Source organism: Triticum urartu, chromosome 5 (genome assembly GCF_003073215.2).
Source record: "Triticum urartu cultivar G1812 chromosome 5, Tu2.1, whole genome shotgun sequence".
In the NCBI taxonomy this organism is placed as follows: Eukaryota; Viridiplantae; Streptophyta; class Magnoliopsida; order Poales; family Poaceae; genus Triticum; species Triticum urartu.
In genome coordinates, this window is record NC_053026.1 from 484,214,705 (window position 1) to 484,237,687 (window position 22,983).

Here is a 22,983-nt window from a genome sequence, read left to right on the forward strand (position 1 = left end):
GCTTTGTAGATAGTAACACTACTATCAGCGTCCGTCTTCCTCTTGAAGATCCATTTATTTTTTATGGCTTGCCGATCATCGGGCAAGTCAACCAAAGTCCATACTTTGTGCTCATACATGGATCCCATCTCAGATTTCATGGCCTCAAGCCATTTTGCGGAATCTGGGCTCACCATGGCTTCTTCATAGTTCGCAAATTCGTCATGGTCTAGTAACATGACTTCCAGAACAGGATTACCGTACCACTCTGGTGCGGATCTCACTCTGGTTTACCTACGAGATTCGGTAGTAACTTGATCTGAAGTTACATGATCATCATCATTAGCTTCCTCACTAATTGGTGTAGTAGTCACAAGAACAAATTTCTGTGATGAACTACTTTCCAATAAGGGAGATGGTACAATTACCTTATCAAGTTTTCTACTTTCCTCCCACTCACTTCTTTCGAGAGAAACTCCTTCTCTGCAAAGGATCCATTCTTAGCAACGAATGTCTTGCCTTCGGATCTGTGATAGAAGGTGTACCCAATAGTCTCCTTTGGGTATCCTATGAAGACATATTTCTCCGATTTGGGTTTGAGCTTATCAGGATGAAACTTTTCATATAAGCATCACAATCCCAAACTTTAAGAAATGACAACTTTGGTTTCTTTCCAAACCACAGTTCAGATTGTGTCGTCTCAACGGACTTAGATGGTGCCCTTTTAAACATGAATGCAGCTGTCTTTAATGCATAACCCCAAAACGATAGTGGTAGATCGGTAAGAGACATCATAGGTCGCACCATATCTAATAAAGTACGGTTATGACGTTCGGACACACCATTATGCTGTGGTGTTCCAGGTGGCGTGAGTAGTGAAACTATTTCACATTGTTTTAACTGAAGACCAAACTCATAACTCAAATACTCTTCTCCACGATCAGATCATAGAAACTTTATTTTCTTGTTACGATGATTTTCCACTTCACTCTGAAATTCTTTGAACTTTTCAAATGTTTCAGACTTATGTTTCATCAAGTAGATATACTCATATCTGCTCAAATCATCTGTGAAGATCAGAAAATAATGATACCTGTCGCGAGTCTTAATATTCATCGGACCATATACATCAGTATGTATGATTTCCAACAAATTTGTTGCTCGCTCCATTGTTCCGAAGAACGGAGTCTTAGTCATCTTGCCCATGAGGCATGGTTCGCAAGCATCAACTGATTCATAATCAAGTGATTCCAAAAGCCCATCAGCATGGAGTTTCTTCATGCGCTTTACACCAATATGACCTAAACAGCAGTGCCACAAATAAGTTGCACTATCATTATTAACTTTGCATCTTTTGGTTTCAATATTATGATTATGTGTATTACTACGATCGAGATCCAACGAACTATTTTCATTGGGTGTGTAACCATATAAGGTTTTATTCATGTAAACAGAACAACAATTTATTCTCTTACTTAAATGAATAACCGTATTACAATAAACATGATCAAATCATATTCATGCTCAACGCAAACACCAAATAACACTTATTTAGGTTCAACACTAATCCCAAAAGTATAGGGAGTGTGCGATGATGATCATATCAGTCTTGGAACCACTTCCAACACACATCGTCACTTCACCCTTAACTAGTTTCTGCAACATTCAGATCCGTATGTGTCTTGCAAATCTCTATGTCTCCCACCTGGACTAGATCCCGGATGGAATTGAAGCGTCTCTTGATGTGCTTGGTTCTCTTGTGAAATCTGGATTCCTTTGCCAAGGCAATTGCACCAGTATTGTCACAAAAGATTTTCATTGGACCCGATGCACTAGGTATGACACCTAGATCGGATATGAACTCCTTCATCCAGACTCCTTCATTTGCTGCTTCCGAAGCAGCTATGTACTCCGCTTCACATGTAGATCCCGCTACAACGCTTTGTTTAGAACTGCACCAACTGACAGCTCCACCGTTTAATGTAAACATGTATCCGGTTTGCGATTTAGAATCGTCCGGATCAGTGTCAAAGCTTGCATCAACGTAACCTTTTACGATGAGCTCTTTGTCACCTCCATATATGAGAAACATATCCTTAGTACTTTTCAGGTATTTCAGGATGTTCTTGACCGCTGTCCAGTGATCCACTCCTGGATCACTTTGGTACCTCCCCGCTAGACTTATAGCAAGGAACACATCAGGTCTGGTACACAGCATTGCGTACATGATAGAGCCTATGGCTGAAGCATAGGGAACATCTTTCATTTTCTCTCTATCTTCTGCAATGGTCGGGCATTGAGTCTTGCTCAACTTCACACCTTGTAACACAGGCAAGAACCCTTTCTTTGCTTGATCCATTTTGAACTTCTTCAAAACTTTGTCAAGGTATGTGCTTTGTGAAAGTCCAATTAAGCGTCTTGATCTATCTCTATAGATCTTAAAACCTAATATGTAAGCAGCTTCACCGAGGTCTTTCATCGAAAAACTCTTATTCAAGTATCCCTTTATGCTATCCAGAAATTCTATATCATTTCCAATTAGTAATATGTCATCCACATATAATATCAGAAATGCTACAGAGCTCCCACTCACTTTCTTGCAAATACAGGATTCTCCAAAAGTCTGTATAAAACCAAATGCTTTGATCACACTATCAAAGCGTTTATTCCAACTCCGAGAGGCTTGCACCAGTCCATAAATGGATCGCTGGAGCTTGCACACTTTGTTAGCTCCCTCTGGATCGACAAAACCTTTTGGTTGCATCATATACAACTCTTCTTCCAGAAATCCATTCAGGAATGCATTTTTGACATCCATCTGCCAAATTTCATAATCATAAAATGCGGCAATTGCTAACATGATTTGGACAGACTTAAGCATCGCTACGGGTGAGAAGGTCTCATCGTAGTCAATTCCTTGAACTTGCCGAAAACCTTTTGCGACAAGTCGAGCTTTGTAGACAGTAATATTACCGTCAGCATCAGTCTTCTTCTTGAAGATCCATTTATTCTCAATTGCTTTCCGATCATTGGGCAAGTCAACCAAAGTCCATACTTTGTTCTCATACATGGATCCCATCTCAGATTTCATGGCTTCAAGCCATTTTGCGGAATCTGGGCTCACCATCGCTTCTTCATAGTTCGTAGGTTCATCATGATCTAGTAGCATGACTTCTAGAACAGGATTACCGTACCACTCTGGCGCGGATCCCACTCTGGTTTACCTACGAGATTCGGTAGTAACTTGATCTGAAGTTACATGATCATCATCATTAGCTTCCTCACTAATTGGTGTAGTAGTCACAAGAATAGATTTCTGTGATGAACTACTTTCCAATAAGGGAGAAGGTACAATTACCTTATCAAGTTTTCTACTTTCCTCCCACTCACTTCTTTCGAGAGAAACTCCTTCTCTAGAAAGGATCCATTCTTAGCAACGAATGTCTTGCCTTCGGATCTGTGATAGAAGGTGTACCCAACAGTCTCCTTTGGGTATCCTATGAAGACATATTTCTCCGATTTGGGTTTGAGCTTATCAAGATGAAACTTTTTCACATAAGCATCACAACCCAAAACTTTAAGAAACGACAACTTTGGTTTCTTGCCAAACCATAATTCAGATTGTGTCGTCTCAACGGATTTAGATGGTGCCCTTTTAACGTGAATGCAGTTGTCTCTAATGCATAACCCCAAAACGATAGCGGTAAATCAGTAAGAGACATCATAGATCGCACCATATCTAGTAAAGTACGATTACGACGTTCGGACACACCATTGCGCTGTGGTGTTCCGGGTGGCGTGAGTTGCGAAACTATTCTGCATTGTTTCAAATGTACACCAAACTCGTAACTCAAATATTCTCCTCCACGATCAGATCGTAGAAACTTTATTTTCTTGTTACGATGATTTTCAACTTCACTCTGAAATTCTTTGAACTTTTCAAATGTTTCAGACTTATGTTTCATTAAGTAGATATACCCATATCTGCTCAAGTCATCTGTGAAGGTGAGAAAATAACGATATCCGCCACGAGCCTCAATACTCATCGGACCACATACATTTGTATGTATGATTTCCAACAAATTTGTTGCTCTCTCCATAGTACCGGAGAACGGTGTTTTAGTCATCTTGCCCATGAGGCACGGTTCGCAAGTACCAAGTGATTCATAATCAAGTGGTTCCAAAAGTCCATCAGTATGGAGTTTCTTCATGCGCTTTACACCGATATGACCTAAACGGCAGTGCCACAAATAAGTTGCACTATCATTATCAACTCTGCATCTTTTGGCTTCAACATTATGAATTTATGAATATGTGTGTCACTACTATCGAGATTCAACAAAAATAGACCACTCTTTAAGGGTGCATGACCATAAACGATATTACTCATATAAATAGAACAACCATTATTCTCAGATTTAAATGAATAACCGTCTCGCATCAAACAAGATCCAGATATAATGTTCATGCTTAACGCTGGCACCAAATAACAATTATTTAGGTCTAATATTAATCCCGAAGGTAGATGTAGAGGTAGCGTGCCGACTGCGATCACATCGACTTTGGAACCGTTTCCCACGCGCATCGTCACCTCGTCCTTAGCCAATCTTCGCTTAATTCGTAGTCCCTGTTTCGAGTTGCCAATATTAGCAACAGAACCAGTATCAAATACCCAGGTGCTACTGCGAGCATTAGTAAGGTACACATCAATAACATGTATATCACATATACCTTTGTTCACCTTGCCATCCTTCTTATCCGCCAAATACTTGGGGCAGTTCCGCTTCCAGTGACCAGTCTGCTTGCAGTAGAAGCACTCAGTTTCAGGCTTAGGTCCAGGTTTGGGTTTCTTCTCTTGAGCAGCAACTTGCTTGCCGTTCTTTTTGAAGTTCCCCTTCTTCTTACCTTTGCCCTTTTTCTTGAAACTAGTGGTCTTGTTGACCATCAACACTTGATGCTCCTTCTTGATTTCTACCTCCGCAGCTTTCAGCATTGCGAAGAGCTCGGGAATAGTCTTATTCATCCCTTGCATATTATAGTTCATCACGAAGCTCTTGTAGCTTGGTGGCAGTGATTGGACAATTCTGTCAATGACGCAATCATCTGGAAGATTAACTTCCCAATTGAATCACAGTGATTATTATACCCAGACATTTTGAGTATATGCTCACTGACAGAACTATTCTCCTCCATCTTGCAGCTATAGAATTTATTGAGACTTCATATCTTCTCAATCCGGGCATTTGCTTGAAATATTAACTTCAACTCTGAAACATCTCATATGCTCCATGACGTTCAAAACGTCGTTGAAGTCCCGATTAAGCCGTAAAGCATGGCACACTGAACTATCGAGTAGTCATCAGCTTTGCTCTGCCAGACGTTCATAACATCTGGTGTTGCTCCAGCAGCAGGCCTGGCACCCAGCGATGCTTCCAGGACGTAATTCTTCTGTGCAGCAATGAGGATAATCCTCAAGTTACGGACCCAGTCCGTGTAATTGCTACCATCATCTTTCAACTTTGCTTTCTCAAGGAACGCATTAAAATTCAATGGAACAACAGCACGAGCCATCTATCTACAATCAAGCATAAACAAGCAAGATACTATCAGGTACTAAGTTTCATGATAAATTTAAGGTTCAATTAATTTACTTAAAGAACTCCCACTTAGATAGACATCCCTCTAATCCTCTAAGTGATTACGTGATCCAAATCAACTAAACCATGTCTGATCATCACGTGAGATGGAGTAGTTTCATTGGTGAACATCACTATGTTGATCATATCTACTATATGATTCACGCTCGACCTTTCGGTCTCCGTGTTCCGAGGCCATATCTATATATGCTTGGCTCGTCAAGTATAACCTGAGTATTGCGCGTGTGCAACTGTTTTGCACCCGTTGTATTTGAACGTAGAGCCTATCACACCCGATCATCACGTGGTGTCTCAGCATGAAGAACTTTCGCAACGGTGCATACTCAGGGAGAACACTTCTTGATAATTAGTGAGAGATCATCTTATAATGCTACCGTCAATCAAAGCAAGATAAGATGCATAAAAGATAAACATCACATGCAATCAATATAAGTGATATGATATGGCCATCATCATATTGTGATTGTGATCTCCATCTTCGAAGCACCGTCGTGATCACCATCGTCACCAGCGCGACACCTTGATCTCCATCGTAGCATCGTTCTTGTCTCGCCAATCTTATGCTTCCACGACTATCGCTATCGCTTAGTGATAAAGTAAAGCATTACAGGGCGATTGCATTGCATACAATAAAGCGACGACCATATGGCTCCTGCTAGTTACCGATAACTCGGTTACAAAACATGATCATCTCATGCAATAAAATTTAGCATCATGTCTTGACCATATCACATCACAACATCCCTGCAAAAACAAGTTAGACGTCCTCTACTTTGTTGTTGCAAGTTTTACGTGGCTGCTATGGGCTTAAGCAAGAACCAATCTTACCTATGCATCAAAACCACAACGATAGTTTGTCAAGTTGGTGCTGTTTTAACCTTCGCAAGGACCGGGCGTAGCCACACTCGGTTCAACTAAAGTTGGAGAAACTGTCACCCGCAAGCCACCTATGTGCAAAGCACGTCGGGAGAACCGGTCTCGCGTAAGCGTACGCGTAATGTCGGTCCGGGCCGCTTCGTCCAACAATACTGCCGAACCAAAGTATGACATGCTGGTAAGCAGTATGACTTATATCGCCCACAACTCACTTGTGTTCTACTCGTGCATATAACATCAACATATAAAACCTAGGCTCGGATGCCACTGTTGGGTTTCGTAGTAATTTCAAAAAAAATTCCTACGCACATGCAAGATCATGGTGATGCATACCAACAAGAGGGGAGAGTGCGATCTACGTACCCTTGTAGATCGACAACAGAAGCGTTTGGTTGATGTAGTCATACGTCTCCACGGCCCGACCGATCAAGCACCGAAACTACGGCACCTCCGAGTTCTAGCACACGTTCAGCTCGATGACGATCCCCGGACTCCGATCCAGCAAAGTGTCGGGGAAGAGTTCCGCCAGGACGTCGGCGTGGTGACGATCTTGATGTTCTACTGTCGCAGGGCTTCGCCTAAGCACCGCTACAATATTATCGAGGACTATGGTGGAAGGGGGCACCGCACACGGCTAAGAATATGATCACGTGGATAAACTTGTGTGTCTAGGGGTGCCCCCTGCCCATGTATATAAAGGAGCAAGGGGAGGAGGCCGGCCGGCCCTATAGGCACGCCAAGGAGGAGTCCTCCTCCTAGTAGGAGTAGGACTCCTACTAGGTGGGGGAAAGAAGTGGGGAGGGAGAGGGAAAGGGGGGCGCCGCCCCCCCTCTCCTAGTCCAATTCGGACCAGGGGGGAGGAGGCACGCGGCCCACCTCTGGCAGCCCCTCTCTCTCTCCACTAAGGCCCATATGGCCCATTACTTCTCCCGGGGGGGTTCCGGTAACCCTCCGGCTCTTCGGTTTTCTCTGAAATCACCCGGAACACTTCCGGTGTCCGAATATAGCTGTCCAATATATCAATCTTTATGTCTCGACCATTTCGAGACTCCTCGTCATGTCCGTGATCACACCCGGGACTCCGAACTATCTTCGGTACATCAAAACTCATAAACTCATAATATAACTGTCATCGAAACCTTAAGCGTGTGGACCCTACGGGTTCGAGAACAATGTAGACATGACCGAGATACGTCTCTGGTCAATAACCAATAGCGGAACCTGGATGCTCATATTGGCTCCCACATATTCTACGAAGATCTTTATCGGTCAGACCGCATAACAACATACGTTGTTCCCTTTGTCATCGGTGTGTTACTTGCCCGAGATTAGATCGTCGGTATCTCAATACCTAGTTCAATCTCGTTACCAGCAAGTCTCTTTACTCGTTACGTAATACATCATCTCGCAACCAACTCATTAGTTTCAATGCTTGCAAGGCTTATGTGATGTGCATTACCGAGAGGGCCCAGAGGTACCTCTCCGACAATCGGAGTGAAAAATCCTAATCTCGAAATACGCCAACCCAACATGTACCTTTGGAGACACATGTAGAGCACCTTTATAATCACCCATTTACGTTGTGACGTTTGGTAGCACACAAAGTGTTCCTCCGGCAAACGGGAGTTGCATAATCTCATAGTCATAGGAACATGTATAAGTCATGAAGAAAGCAATAGCAACATACTAAACGATCGGGTGCTAAGCTAATGGAATGGGTCATGCCAATCACATCATTCACCTAATGATGTGATCCCTTTAATCAAATAACAACTCCTTGTTCATGGTTAGGAAACATAACCATCTTTGATTAACGAGCTAGTCAAGTAGAGGTATACTAGTGACACTCTGTTTGTCTTTGTATTCACACATGTATTATGTTTCCGGTTAATACAATTCTAGCATGAATAATAAACATTTATCATGATATAAGGAAATAAATAATAACTTTATTATTGCCTCTAGGGCATATTTCCTTCAGGTAGCAATTACACGGACTGGGTCCGTAACTTGAGGATTATCCTCATTGCTGCACCGAAGAATTACGTCCTGGAAGCACCGCTAGGTGCCAGGCCTGCTGCTGGAGCAACACCAGATGTTATGAACGTCTGGCAGAGCAAAGTTGAGGACTACTCGATAGTTCAGTGTGCCATGCTTTACGGCTTAGAATCGGGACTTCAACGATGTTTTGAACGTCATGGAGCATATGAGATGTTCCAGGAGTTGAAGTTAATATTTCAAGCAAATGCCCGGATTGAGAGCTATGAAGTCTCCAATAAGTTCTATAGCTGCAAGATGGAGGAGAACAGTTCTGTCAGTGAGCATATGCTCAAAATGTCTGGGTATAATAATCACTTGATTCAATTGGGAGTTAATCTTCCAGATGATTGCGTCATTGACAGAATTCTCCAATCACTGCCACCAAGCTACAAGAGCTTTGTGATTAACTATAATATTCAAGGGATGAATAAGACAATTCCCGAGCTCTTCGCAATGCTGAAAGCTGCGGAGGTAGAAATCAAGAAGGAGCATCAAGTGTTGATGGTCAATAAGACCACTAGTTTCAAGAAAAAGGGCAAAGGGAAGAAGAAGGGGAACTTCAAAAAGAACGGCAAACAAGTTGCTATTCAAGAGAAGAAACCCAAACCTGGACCTAAGCCTGAAACTGAGTGCTTCTACTGCAAGCAGACTGGTCACTAGAAGCGGAACTGCCCCAAGTATTTGGCGGATAAGAAGGATGGCAAGGTGAACAAAGGTATATGTGATATACATGTTATTGATGTGTACCTTACTAATGCTCGCAGTAGCACCTGGGTATTTGATACTGGTTCTGTTGCTAATATTTGCAACTTGAAACAGGGACTACAGATTAAGCGAAGATTGGCTAAGGACGAGGCGACGATGCGCGTGGGAAACGGTTCCAAAGTCGATGTGATCGCAGTCGGCACGCTACCTCTACATCTACCTTCGGGATTAATATTAGACCTAAATAATTGTTATTTGGTGCCAACGTTAAGCATGAACATTATATCTGGATCTTGTTTGATGCGAGACGGTTATTCATTTAAATCTGAGAATAATGGTTGTTCTATTTATATGAGTAATATCTTTTATGGTCATGCACCCTTAAAGAGTGGTCTATTTTTGTTGAATCTCGATAGTAGTGACACACATATTCATAATGTTAAAGCCAAAAGATGCAAAGTTGATAATGATAGTGCAACTTATTTGTGGCACTACCGTTTAGGTCATATCGGTGTAAAGCGCATGAAGAAACTCCATACTGATGGACTTTTGGAACCACTTGATTATGAATCACTTGGTACTTGCGAACCGTGCCTCATGGGCAAGATGACTAAAACACCATTCTCCGGTACTATGGAGAGAGCAATAGATTTGTTGGAAATCATACATATAGATGTATGTGGTCCGATGAATATTGAGGCTCGTGGCGGATATCGTTATTTTCTCACCTTCACAGATGACTTAAGCAGATATGGGTATATCTACTTAATGAAACATAAGTCTGAAACATTTGAAAAGTTCAAAGAATTTCAGAGTGAAGTAGAAAATCATCGTAACAAGAAAATATAGTTTCTACGATCTGATCGTGGAGGAGAATATTTGAGTTACGAGTTTGGTGTACATTTGAAAAATTGTGGAATAGTTTCGCAACTCACGCCACCCAGAACACCACAGCGTAATGGTGTGTCCGAACGTCGTAATCGTACTTTACTAGATATGGTGGGATCTATGATGTCTCTTACTAATTTACCGCTATCGTTTTGGGGATACGCTCTAGAGACAGCCACATTCACGTTAAATAGGGCACCATCAAAATCCATTGAGACGACGCCTTATGAACTGTGGTTTGGCAAGAAACCAAAGTTGTCGTTTCTGAAAGTTTGGGGCTGCGATGCTTATGTGAAAAAGCTTCGACCTGATAAGCTCGAACCCAAATCGGAGAAATGTGTCTTCATAGGATATCCAAAGGAAACTATTGGATACACCTTCTATCACAGATCCGAAGGCAAGACTTTTGTTGCTAAATTCGGAAACTTTCTGGAGAAGGAGTTTCTCTCGAAAGAAGTGAGTGGGAGGAAAGTAGAACTTGACGAGGTAACTGTACCTGCTCCCTTATTGGAAAGTAGTGCATCACAGAAAACTGTTTCAGTGACACCTACACCAGTTAGTGAGGAAGCTAATGATAATGATCATGAAACTTCAGAACAAGATACTACTGAACCTCGTAGATCAACCAGAGTGAGATCCGCGCCAGAGTGGTACGGTAATCCTGTTCTGGAAGTCATGCTACTAGATCATGATGAACCTACGAACTATGAAGAAGCGATGGTGAGCCCAGATTCCGCAAAATGGCTTGAAGCCATGAAATCTGAGATGGGATCCATGTATGAGAACAAAGTATGGACTTTGGTTGACTTGCCCGATGATCGGCAAGCAATTGAGAATAAATGGATCTTCAAAAAGAAGACTGACGCTGACGGTAATATTACTGTCTACAAAGCTCGACTTGTCGCAAAAGGTTTTCGGCAAGTTCAAGGGATTGACTACGATGAGACCTTCTCACCCGTAGCGATGCTTAAGTCTGTCCGAATCATGTTAGCAATTGCCGCATTTTATGATTATGAAATTTGGCAGATGGATGTCAAAACTGCATTCCTGAATGGATTTCTGGAAGAAGAGTTGTATATGATGCAACCAGAAGGTTTTGTTGATCCAAAGGGAGCTAACAAAGTGTGCAAGCTCCAGCGATCCATTTATGGACTGGTGCAAGCCTCTCGGAGTTGGAATAAACGTTTTTGATAGTTTGATCAAAGCATTTGGTTTTATACAGACTTTTGGAGAAGCCTATATTTACAAGAAAGTGAGTGGGAGCTCTGTAGCATTTCTGATATTATATGTGGATGACATATTACTAATTGGAAATGATATAGAATTTCTGGATAGCATAAAGGGATACTTGAATAAGAGTTTTTCAATGAAAGACCTCGGTGAAGCTGCTTACATATTAGGCATTAAGATCTATAGAGATAGATCAAGACGCTTAATTGGACTTTCACAGAGCACATACCTTGACAAAGTTTTGAAGAAGTTCAAAATGGATCAAGCAAAGAAAGGGTTCTTGCCTGTGTTACAAGGTGTGAAGTTGAGCAAGACTCAATGCCCGACCACTGCAGAAGATAGAGAGAAAATGAAAGATTTCCCCTATGCTTCAGCCATAGGCTCTATCATGTATGCAATGCTGCGTACCAGACCTGATGTGTGCCTTGCTATAAGTCTAGCAGGGAAGTACCAAAGTGATCCAGGAGTGGATCACTGGACATCGGTCAAGAACATCCTGAAATACTTGAAAAGGACTAAGGATATGTTTCTCATATATGGAGGTGACAAAGAGCTCATCGTAAAAGGTTACGTTGATGCAAGCTTAGACACTGATCCGGACGATTCTAAATCGCAAACCAGATACGTGTTTACATTAAACGGTGGAGCTGTCAGTTGGTGCAGTTCTAAACAAAGCGTTGTAGCGGGATCTACATGTGAAGCGGAGTACATAGCTGCTTCGGAAGCAGCAAATGAAGGAGTCTAGATGAAGGAGTTCATATCCGATCTAGGTGTCATACCTAGTGCATCGGGTCCAATGAAAATCTTTTGTGACAATACTGGTGCAATTGCCTTGGCAAAGGAATCCAGATTTCACAAGAGAACCAAGCACATCAAGAGACGCTTCAATTCCATCCGGGATCTAGTCCAGGTGGGAGACATAGAGATTTGCAAGATACATACGGATCTGAATATTGCAGACCCGTTGACTAAGCCTCTTCCACGAGCAAAACATGATCAGCACCAAGGCTCCATGGGTTGTTAGAATCATTACAGTGTAATCTAGATTATTGACTCTAGTGCAAGTGGGAGACTGAAGGAAATATGCCCTAGAGGCAATAATTAAGTTATTATTTATTTCCTTATAATCATGATAAATGTTTATTATTCATGCTAGCATTGTATTAACCGGAAACATAATACATGTGTGAATACATAGACAAACAAAGTGTCCCTAGTATGCCTCTACTTGACTAGCTCGTTAATCAAAGATGGTTATGTTTCCTAACCATAAACAATGAGTTGTTATTTGATTAACGGGATCACATCATTAAGTGAATGATCTGATTGACATGACCCATTCCATTAGCTTAGCACCCGGTCGTTTAGTGTGTTGCTATTGCTTTCTTCATGACTTATACATGTTCCTATAACTATGAGATTATGCAACTCCCGTTTACCGGAGGAACACTTTGGGTACTACCAAACGTCACAACGTAACTGGGTGATTATAAAGGAGTACTACAGGTGTCTCCAAAGGTACATGTTGGGTTGGCGTATTTCGAGATTAGGTTTTGTCACTCCGATTATCGGAGAGGTATCTCTGGGCCCTCTCGGTAATGCACATCACTTAAGCCTTGCAAGCATTGCAACTAAATGAGTTAGTTGCGGATGATGTATTACAGAACGAGTAAAGAGACTTGCCGGCAACGAGATTGATCTAGGTATGGGATACCGACGATCGAATCTCGGGCAAGTAACATACCGATGACAAAGGGCCAATATGGGCATCCAGGTCCCGCTATTGGTTATTGACCGGAGACATGTCTCGGTCATGTCTACATTGTTCTCGAACCCGTAGGGTCCGCACGCTTAAGGTTACGATGACAGTTATATTATGAGTTTATGCATTTTGATGTACCGAAGGTTGTTCGGAGTCCCGGATGTGATCACGGACATGACGAGGAGTCTCGAAATGGTCGAGAAGTAAAGATTGATATATTGGAAGCCTATATTTGGACATCGGAATCGTTCCGGGTGAAATCGGCATTTTTCCGGAGTACCGGGGGGTTACCGGAACCCCCCCGGGGGTTTATTGGGCCTACATGGGCCTTGAGGAAGAAGAGAGAAGGAGGCAAGAGGTGGCCGCGCGCCCCTCCCCTTCCTAGTCCGAATAGGACAAGGGAAGGGGGCGCCCCCCCCCCCTTTCCTTCCTCTCTTCCACCTCTTTCCCCTCTCTCCTTGTCCAACTAGGAGTCCTACTCCCGATGGGACTAGGACTCCCCCTTGGCGCGCCCACCTTGGCCGGCCGCCCCCTCTCCCTGGCTCCTTTATATACTGAGGCAAGGGGCACCCCAGATAGACACAAGTTGATCCACGTGATCTATTCCTTAGCCGTGTGCGGCGCCCCCAGCCACCATAGTCCTTGATAATATTGTAGTGGAGTTTAGGCGAAGCCCTGCTGCAGTAGTACATCAAGATCGTCACCACGCCGTCGTGCTGACGGAACTCTTCCCCGACACTTTGCTGGATCGGAGTCCGGGGATCGTCATCGAGCTGAACGTGTGCTCGAACTCGGAGGTGCCGTAGTTTCGGTGCTTGATCGGTCGGATCGTGAAGACGTACGACTACAACAACCAAACGCTTCCGTTGTCGATCTACTAGGTATGTAGATCACACTCCCCCCTCGTTGCTATGCATCACATGATCTTGCGTGTGTGTAGGAAATTTTTTGAAATTACTACGAAACCCAACAGCTCGACCTTTCGGTCTCCGTGTTCCGAGGCCATATCTGTATATGCTTGGCTCGTCAAGTATAACCTGAGTATTCCGCGTGTGCAACTATTTTGCACCCGTTGTATTTGAACATAGAGCCTATCACACCCGATCATCACGTGGTGTCTCAGCACGAAGAACTTTCACAACGGTGCATACTCAGGAAGAACACTTCTTGATAATTAGTGAGAGATCATCTTATAATGCTACCGTCAATCAAAGCAAGATAAGATGCATAAAAGATAAACATCACATGCAATCAATATAAGTGATATGATATGGCCATCATCATCTTGTGCTTGTGATCTCCATCTTCAAAGCACCGTCGTGATCATCATCGTCACCGGCGCGACACCTTGATCTCCATCGTAGCATCGTTGTCGTCTCGCCAATCTTATGCTTCCACGACTATCGCTACCGCTTAGTGATAAAGTAAAGCATTACAGCGCGATTGCATTGCATACAATAAAGCGACAACCATATGGCTCCTGCCAGTTGCCGATAACTCGGTTACAAAACATGATCATCTCATACAATAAAATTTAGCATCATGTCTTGACCATATCACTTCACAACATGCCCTGCAAAAACAAGTTAGACGTCCTCTACTTTGTTGTTGCAAGTTTTACGTGGCTGCTACGGGCTTAAGCAAGAACCAATCTTACCTACGCATCAAAACCACAACGATAGTTTGTCAAGTTGGTGCTGTTTTAACCTTCGCAAGGACCGGGCGTAGCCACACTCGGTTCAACTAAAGTTGGAGAAACTGTCACCCGCAAGCCACCTATGTGCAAAGCACGTCGGGAGAACCGGTCTCGCGTAAGCGTACGCGTAATGTCGGTCTGGGCCGCTTCGTCCAACAATACCGCCGAACCAAAGTATGACATGCTGGTAAGCAGTATGACTTATATCGCCCACAACTCACTTGTGTTCTACTCGTGCAAATAACATCAACATATAAAACCTAGGCTCGGATGCCACTGTTGGGTTTCGTAGTAATTTCAAAAAATTTCCTACGCACACGCAAGATCATGGTGATGCATAGCAACGAGAGGGGGAGAGTGTGATCTACGTACACTTGTAGATCGACAACGGAAGCGTTAACTTGGTTGATGTAGTCGTACGTCTCCACGGCCCGACCGATCAAGCACCGAAACTACGGCACCTCCGAGTTCTAGCACACGTTCAGCTCGATGACGATCCCTGGACTCCGATCCAGCAAAGTGTCGGGGAAGAGTTCCGTCAGCACGACAGCGTGGTGACGATCTTGATGTACTACCGTCGGAGGGTTTCGCCTAAGCACCGCTACAATATTATCGAGGACTATGGTGGAAGGGGGCACCGCACACGGCCAAGAATATGATCACGTGGATCAACTTGTGTGTCAAGGGGTGCCCCCTGCCCCCGTATATAAAGGATCAAGGGGAGGAGGCCGGCCGGCCCTCTATGGCGCGCCAAGGAGGAGTCCTCCTCCTAGTAGGAGTAGGACTCCTACTAGGAGGGGGAAAGAAGTGGGGAGGGAGAGGGAAAGGGGGGCGCCGCCCCCCCTCTCCTAGTCCAATTCGGACCAGGGGGGGAGGAGGCGCGCGGCCCACCTCTGGCAGCCCCTCTCTCTCTCTCCACTAAGGCCCATATGGCCCATTACTTCTCCGGGGGGGTTCCGGTAACCCTCCGGCTCTCCGGTTTTCTCCGAAATCACCCGGAACACTTCCGGTGTCCGAATATAGCCGTCCAATATATCAATCTTTATGTCTCGACCATTTCGAGACTCCTCGTCATGTCCGTGATCACATCCGGGACTCCGAACTATCTTCGGTACATCAAAACTCATAAACTCATAATATAACTGTCATTGAAACCTTAAGCGTGCGGACCCTACGGATTCGAGAACAATGTAGACATGACCGAGATACGTCTCTGGTCAATAACCAATAGCGGAACCTGGATGCTCATATTGGCTCCCACATATTCTACGAAGATCTTTATCGGTCAGACCGCATAACAACATACGTTGTTCCCTTTGTCATCGGTATGTTACTTGCCCGAGATTTGATCGTCGGTATCTCAATACCTAGTTCAATCTCGTTACCGGCAAGTCTCTTTACTCATTACGTAATACATCATCTCGCAACCAACTCATTAGTTGCAATGCTTGCAAGGCTTATGTGATGTGCATTACCGAGAGGGCCCAGAGGTACCTCTCCGACAATCGGAGTGACAAATCCTAATTTCGAAATACGCCAACCCAACATGTACCTTTGGAGACACCTGTAGAGCACCTTTATAATCACCCATTTACGTTGTGGCGTTTGGTAGCACACAAAGTGTTCCTCCGGCAAACGGGAGTTGCATAATCTCATAGTCATAGGAACATGTATAAGTCATGAAGAAAGCAATAGCAACATACTAAACGATCGGGTGCTAAGCTAATGGAATGGGTCATGTCAATCAGATCATTCACCTAATGATGTGATCCCGTTAATCAAATAACAACTCCTTGTTCATGGTTAGGAAACATAACCATCTTTGATTAACGAGCTAGTCAAGTAGAGGTATACTAGTGACACTCTGTTTGTCTATGTATTCACACATGTATTATGTTTCTGGTTAATACAATTCTAGCATGAATAATAAACATTTATCATGATATAAGGAAATAAATAATAACTTTATTATTGCCTCTAGGGCATATTTCCTTCATTATCCCTTTCATACTTATAGTTGTGTTAGTGCGGGTACCCTTGGTAATGAGACTTGCTAAGTATCACCATACTCACCTTTGCCACAATAACAACAGGCATAGATGCATCTTACAGGTATGGTGATGGACGACGTTTGCTTGGTCGCCTTTCAAACAACGGTTTGGGCAGGGTTTTGGGCGCCATTTGCTTTACCTTGAGCCTTCTTAAGGAAATTTGCATTCTTACATGTATAAGGTTTATTCATTTCCATTGTATGAGTTAGATTTCGGTCATAAGGCCCTCGTTGTATGATATATTGTATATGACTTATTCTTGTTGTACGCGGAATACTTTTTAATTTGTGTTGTGATATCAACTCTTCCACATGGCGGGCACGTTTTGGCGTGTTCGTCATGTGAAGCTTTAGTGGTATTGGATTGATACTATGCGGAAGCTGGTGGAGCCGGCTAGATTTGCGTAGTGTCAGTCCTGGGCACTACATCCGTGAGTCGGTGTGGGTGAGAGGAAGCGAGGCTACGCCACAACTAGGGGAGGGCACGCGGCTACAAGCTGGCAGTAGTGTTGCGTGACGTTGCGCGAGGGTGAAAATGGGAGGTAGGAGGTGGCTATCGAACGACAGAAACAACCTATGGAACGGTTCCAGGAGTGAACATTCTGGTCCTAGGTCGGTTGCCCGACGACTATTATTGTCCTGATGAGAACGAACATAATGACGTTGGCAAGATTATTTGGGGAAGATGGGGCACCTGAAATGCAATGGGGGACATGGAAAGTGAGGAGGATTCATAGGTTTAATTAGTTCAAACTAGGTATGCTAACTTTATGGTGGAACCAACTCACGAGAGTTCCAAGTCGCATTGGTGCTTGTATTTTATTTCCAAGCTTTCCTGCAATTTTGGTTTAGTGGAAAGAGGTGTTTCCATCAATTACGATGTGCATGTGATCACTTTATCAATCTGAAGATATTGTGTCGGTTCAGTCTCTCTCGAAAGTGTTCATAGGGATTGGACTGTATGCGTGTATTAAAAAAAATGAGTGTATGCGAGCGTCTTCGATTGTAATGTGTTAAAAACATGATTCTACTACAAATGTACCTAAATTTTTTAGGCATGGCAGGTCAAACTCCCGAGATGGCAAATTATACTCCTTAGTAATTTTCTTAGCAAGCACATGGCAAATCCTTACCGTGTTCAGTTTTTTGCCAGGAATTGCCGTGATTGCTAAGAAAATTGTCATCCTCGCAACAACATATAATCTACTTAAAAATGTTCGATTTGCCGTGTCTAAAATCTGATGTCTGATTTTCAAGCACTCCAACTTGAATTTCAAAGAAAAATTAAGCAAAACTGAACCACGCAGAATGGCTGCTGCTACTATGTCGGTTCGAAGCACGAGGGAGGGCCCACGCGACGCCGATCAGCCGGATCTGCCGTCGACCAGCCAAGTCGGTTCCTCCCTCCTCTCCCGATCCATATAACCAACCAACGCCTCCCTCCTCCAGATCAAATCAATCCCATCAGATCTCAATTCTTCCTCCCCAGCCTAGCCCGCTCCCTCGATCCCCCCAAAACCCTAGCGCGCTGACCGCCATGGCGACGCAGACGGAGCCCGCTGCGCCGCCGCGCCGCCTCCTCGGCCCTCCCGTCATCCGCGCCGCCCGCCCCTCGCCCGGCCCCGCCGACGTCGCCGCGCCCGCGTCGCACCCCTTCCTCGACCTCCTCGACGCGGCCTTCAACGCGCCGTCCGCCGCGGAGGCCAAGGCCGCGCTCAAGCCGCGGAGGGCGCTCACGGAGAACTGCTCCGCCACGTACGCCAACTCGGGCAACCCCTGCCTCGACCTCTTCTTCCAGGTGGTGCCCGACACGCCGCCCGAGCGCGTGCGCGCGCTGCTCGCCGCGGCGTGGGCGCACGACGCGCTCACGGCGCTCAAGCTCGCCTGCAACCTCCGCGGCGTCCGCGGCACCGGCAAGTCGGACAAGGAGGGCTTCTACGCGGCCGCACTCTGGCTGCACGACAACCACCCGCGCACGCTCGCCTGCAACGTCGCCGCGCTCGCCGAGTTCGGCTACCTCAAGGACTTCCCCGAGCTGCTCTTCCGCCTCATCCACGGCCCCGACGTGCGCAAGGTCGCCAGGGAGGGCGCCGCCGCCGACAAGGTGAGGAGGAAGGAGAAGGACTTCGCCAAGCAGCGGGAGGCCTTGCGGGCTAGCCTGGCCAGCCGCAAGCGCGCCCGCGAGCTGGCCCCTGTGCCGCCCAAGGCCACCTTCGGCGACTTCCTCTCCGCCGCCCTCTCCAAGGCCGGCAGGAAGCCCATGGAGGTGGAGACCGTCCCTGTGTCTGTCACGGTCCAGGAGCCGGCCGAGCAGAAGCCCGAGGAGATGGAGGTGGACGTGGACCAGAAGAAGAAGCCCCGGCGGATGTCCAAGAAGGTCCGGAAGGTGGCCAAGCTCGCCGTGCAGTCGCTGGAGACGTACTACGGCGACAGCGCGTACAGCTTCCTGTTCGAGGCCGTCGCGGACTTCTTCGCCGCCCTCCTCGCTTCGGACCTCGAGCAGCTGGCCGCAGGTGGCAAGAAGAGGAAGATCGGCCTCGCCGCGAAGTGGTGCCCCACGCCGGGCTCGTCCTTCGACCGCACCACGCTGCTCTGCGAGGCCATCGCCCGTCGCCTCTTCCCGCGCGACTCGGACCCCGAGTACGCCCAGCTCACGGACGAGCACTACACGTACCGCGCCCTCCACCGCCTCCGCCGCGAGGTGCTCGTGCCGCTGCGCAAAGTGCTGGAACTCCCGGAGGTGTACATGAGCGCCCAGCGGTGGTCGGAGCTCCCCTACACCCGCGTGGCCTCGGTGGCCATGCGGCGGTACAAGTTCCTCTTCAAGAAGCACGACGAGGAGCGCTTCGACAAGTACCTGGAGGACGTGGAGGCCGGCAAGGCCAAGATCTCGGCGGGCGCGCTCCTGCCGCACGAGATCGCCGCGTCCGCCTTAAGTGGCGTGGAGGACGACGTGTCGGAGCTGCAGTGGCGCCGCATGGTAGACGACCTGCGCTCCAAGGGGGCGCTGAGCAACTGCATCTCCGTCTGCGACGTGTCCGGCAGCATGCACGGCACCCCGATGCATGTGTGCATCGCGCTGGGCGTGCTCACATCGGAGCTCAGCGAGGAGCCCTGGGCAGGCAAGGTGATCACCTTCAGCGAGAGGCCCGAGATCCACCTGATCAAGGGCAAGACCCTTCGGGAGAAGATGAGTTTCGTGGAGAGTATGCAGTGGGACATGAACACCAACTTCCAGGCGGTGTTCGACCAGATCCTCTCCACTGCGGTGGAGGCCCGGCTGGCGCCCGAGAAGATGATCAGGACCATTTTCGTGTACAGCGACATGGAGTTCGACCAGGCGTCGGCGACCGGCGGGTACTATGCTCGCAGCAGGTCGTGGGACACGGACTACGAGGTGATCTGCAAGAAGTTCAGGGCTGCCGGGTATGGCGACGTGGTGCCCCAGATCATCTTCTGGAACCTGCGTGACTCGAAGTCGACGCCGGTGACGTCGACCCAGCCTGGGGTGGCCATGGTGAGCGGCTTCTCCAAGAACTTGCTCAAGATCTTCCTGAAGAACGACGGCGTGGTGAACCCCGAGGCCATCATGATGGAGGCCATCGCCGGCGAGGAGTACCAGAAGCTGGAGGTGTTCGATTAGATCGATTGTCAGTTGTCATGAGCTTAGTCTGATCAGTTCTTTTCAGAATTGGCAGCTGGTGTTGATTCTCAGAATTCGAACCAAATCCATGCCTGCAAATGCAATAGGTTTCCGTCGTTGAACATTATGGTTGTGCTGGTAGGATGATTGGCATGGTTTAGCTTTATCCAGTTTTAGTGATGAATCGTCCTTGATTTGGAGTGCATGAATGAACTTCTGTATTCCGGACAGTGTACTGTTCGTGGTATGATGATTGGACTGGAAGAACGGATTTCTAGTGCTTAATACTGTACGTCCACTGACATATACTGTAGGTAGTTGTATTGCTGATCCAACATCATGCTTCTTTGCTCCTGCATGCCATGGCAGCTTGCTGCTGTTAATTTGCCAGTTCATTTGGATAGCGTATATATACTGCTGAAATACAATTGTTGTGGTGTTCCTGCCCTTTACCAGTTATCTCGGTTTAGTTTGTCGTGGTGTTTTGATTAGCTTCTGTTGAACATGTTGCTTTAGTTGGTACTAGGATAGGAATGTAGTGAGTCTCTTTGATTAGTGTCGTAGGTATGAACTGAATTCAGTTCAGGGCCAGTTTACCTTGAAATTCTCTGTTTCTGCAGGACAAGAGTGCAGGAAACAGAGAATGAATAAAATGGCTTTGAATGGGGAATTGCTCAATTCCTACTACTTCACAGAAAATACATTATTCATAGCCTTAAATCCTTGATTTTTTTTTCATGGGTGGTACTACATCATATAACTAAAAATTGAGTTAGAACATGAACTAACATAAGTTGTTTCTAATTTTTTTTGGAGTTACTGTGTTAGTTGATTTTAACTGTAGTCAGTTGCTTCACAATCAAATGGTGATTGCACCCAGTTGTGGTAGTGGCAATTTTACCTACCTAAGAGCATCTCTAGCCAATCCCCTAAAAAGTAGAGGAGTAAACCACCGAGTTAGCTTTAGCCTTTAGACCTCCTTTGGTTTGTAAGAATTTTGTGGGAATCTCGTAGGATAGGATTTCTATAGACAAAATTTCTTTAGAGCCCTTTCTATCCTCTATATTTCATAGGAAAATAAACGTTAGTCTAGACTCAATGGAAAAATCATATGATGTTAACCAAAGGGCATCTTCTTTCATATTTCTATTCATAGTATTTCAGATGCATGTCATCTTATTTCCTATGACTTTTCTATTGCTATGATTTTCCTATCATATGAACCAACAAAGGAGGCCTTAGTGGAGTAATTTACTCCACTAGTTTTGGCCGGACCTAACCGATTCCCTAAATACAGGGGAGTAAAACTTACAATTGGCTTATGCATTTTGTCAAACACTTGGTACACGTCTCCGCGACGAGCGGCAACAATGTTGACCACACATATTTAACTATTTCACTCATATTCTACAGGTAGATGAAATTTCTTTACACTTAAAAAATTACGTTAGTACTCATTCCGCTCCAAATTACTTATTTTAGATTTATCTAGAGACAGATGTATAATTTGGGACGGAGGTTGTACTAAGTATTGAAATTTCTTCTATATAATATCATAACACATCTCGTTTCATTGTTGGTTGGCGGAAATAAAGGACTTGCATTCTAGGATGCTAACAAATTAGTTGGCCTTGCTTGTGCTTCTTGTGTACCAACATATTGCCTCGTCTGTTTGCTATTCACGTCTTAAGTGTTCTGTGTAATATTCGTTTATTGCCTCCTGGATTATGCATTCAAACACTGCAAAACCAACAAACTAAATTTCAAAAGTAGATAATAATTCTGGAGCATGCTTTTACTGAAGTGTAATCAGTTGCCTGTAGATTGTACCATAAGCCGTAAGGGAATCATCGAGGAAAATTATCAGAAGTTTAAGAAACTCATCTCAGGTTCTTTACAAAACATGCAATTCATAAGCCTATGATTACCCAAAACTTCATTCTTACAGCCTCTGGACTTGGCATGGACCATGCAGTCATGTTCCAGAAAAGGTAACAAAAAAACGGCCAACATTGGCATGATTTGACATTTCTATTCACCTATGGTGTCGGGCCCACACGTGGACCGTGCCATCCTTATTTCCTGCAGATATCTCGGTTGTCTTCTCAACTTGGCGGTCAGCCCCGATAGGGCCTCTGCAACTGTTTGTGTTATTTGGGGTTCACCGGATTTGAGCAAGAAGATCAGTTTGGTCCTCATAGATTTCAGCAAGCTTTTTACCATTGCAAATGTTGGTTACATTGATTAGTCCATCTCCGAACTCTGCAATAACAATGCCATTATCAGAACAACCTGATATTGATCCTGAACTGATGTGGTAGTTGTAGGGATGCAGAATCAGTTTATCTGGACCTGAGCGGTAGTAATGGGGACGCAAAACATCATGGCACGGCGAACCATGGCTCTAATGTCGTCCCGACTATTGTTTCAACATGGACGGCTATTGGCAATGTCCTT

At 45.3% G+C, this 22,983-nt stretch overlaps 1 protein-coding gene across 1 annotated transcript; it reads left to right on the forward strand.

The window, feature by feature from the left end:
• The first annotated feature begins 18,311 nt into the window (after positions 1-18,311).
• On the forward strand, positions 18,312-20,839 carry LOC125556396. Its single transcript, XM_048719139.1, has one exon. It carries the CDS (start codon positions 18,421-18,423, stop codon positions 20,524-20,526), a length of 2,106 nt encoding a protein of 701 aa, XP_048575096.1. The 5' UTR covers positions 18,312-18,420; the 3' UTR covers positions 20,527-20,839.
• Positions 20,840-22,983: the final 2,144 nt, after the last annotated feature.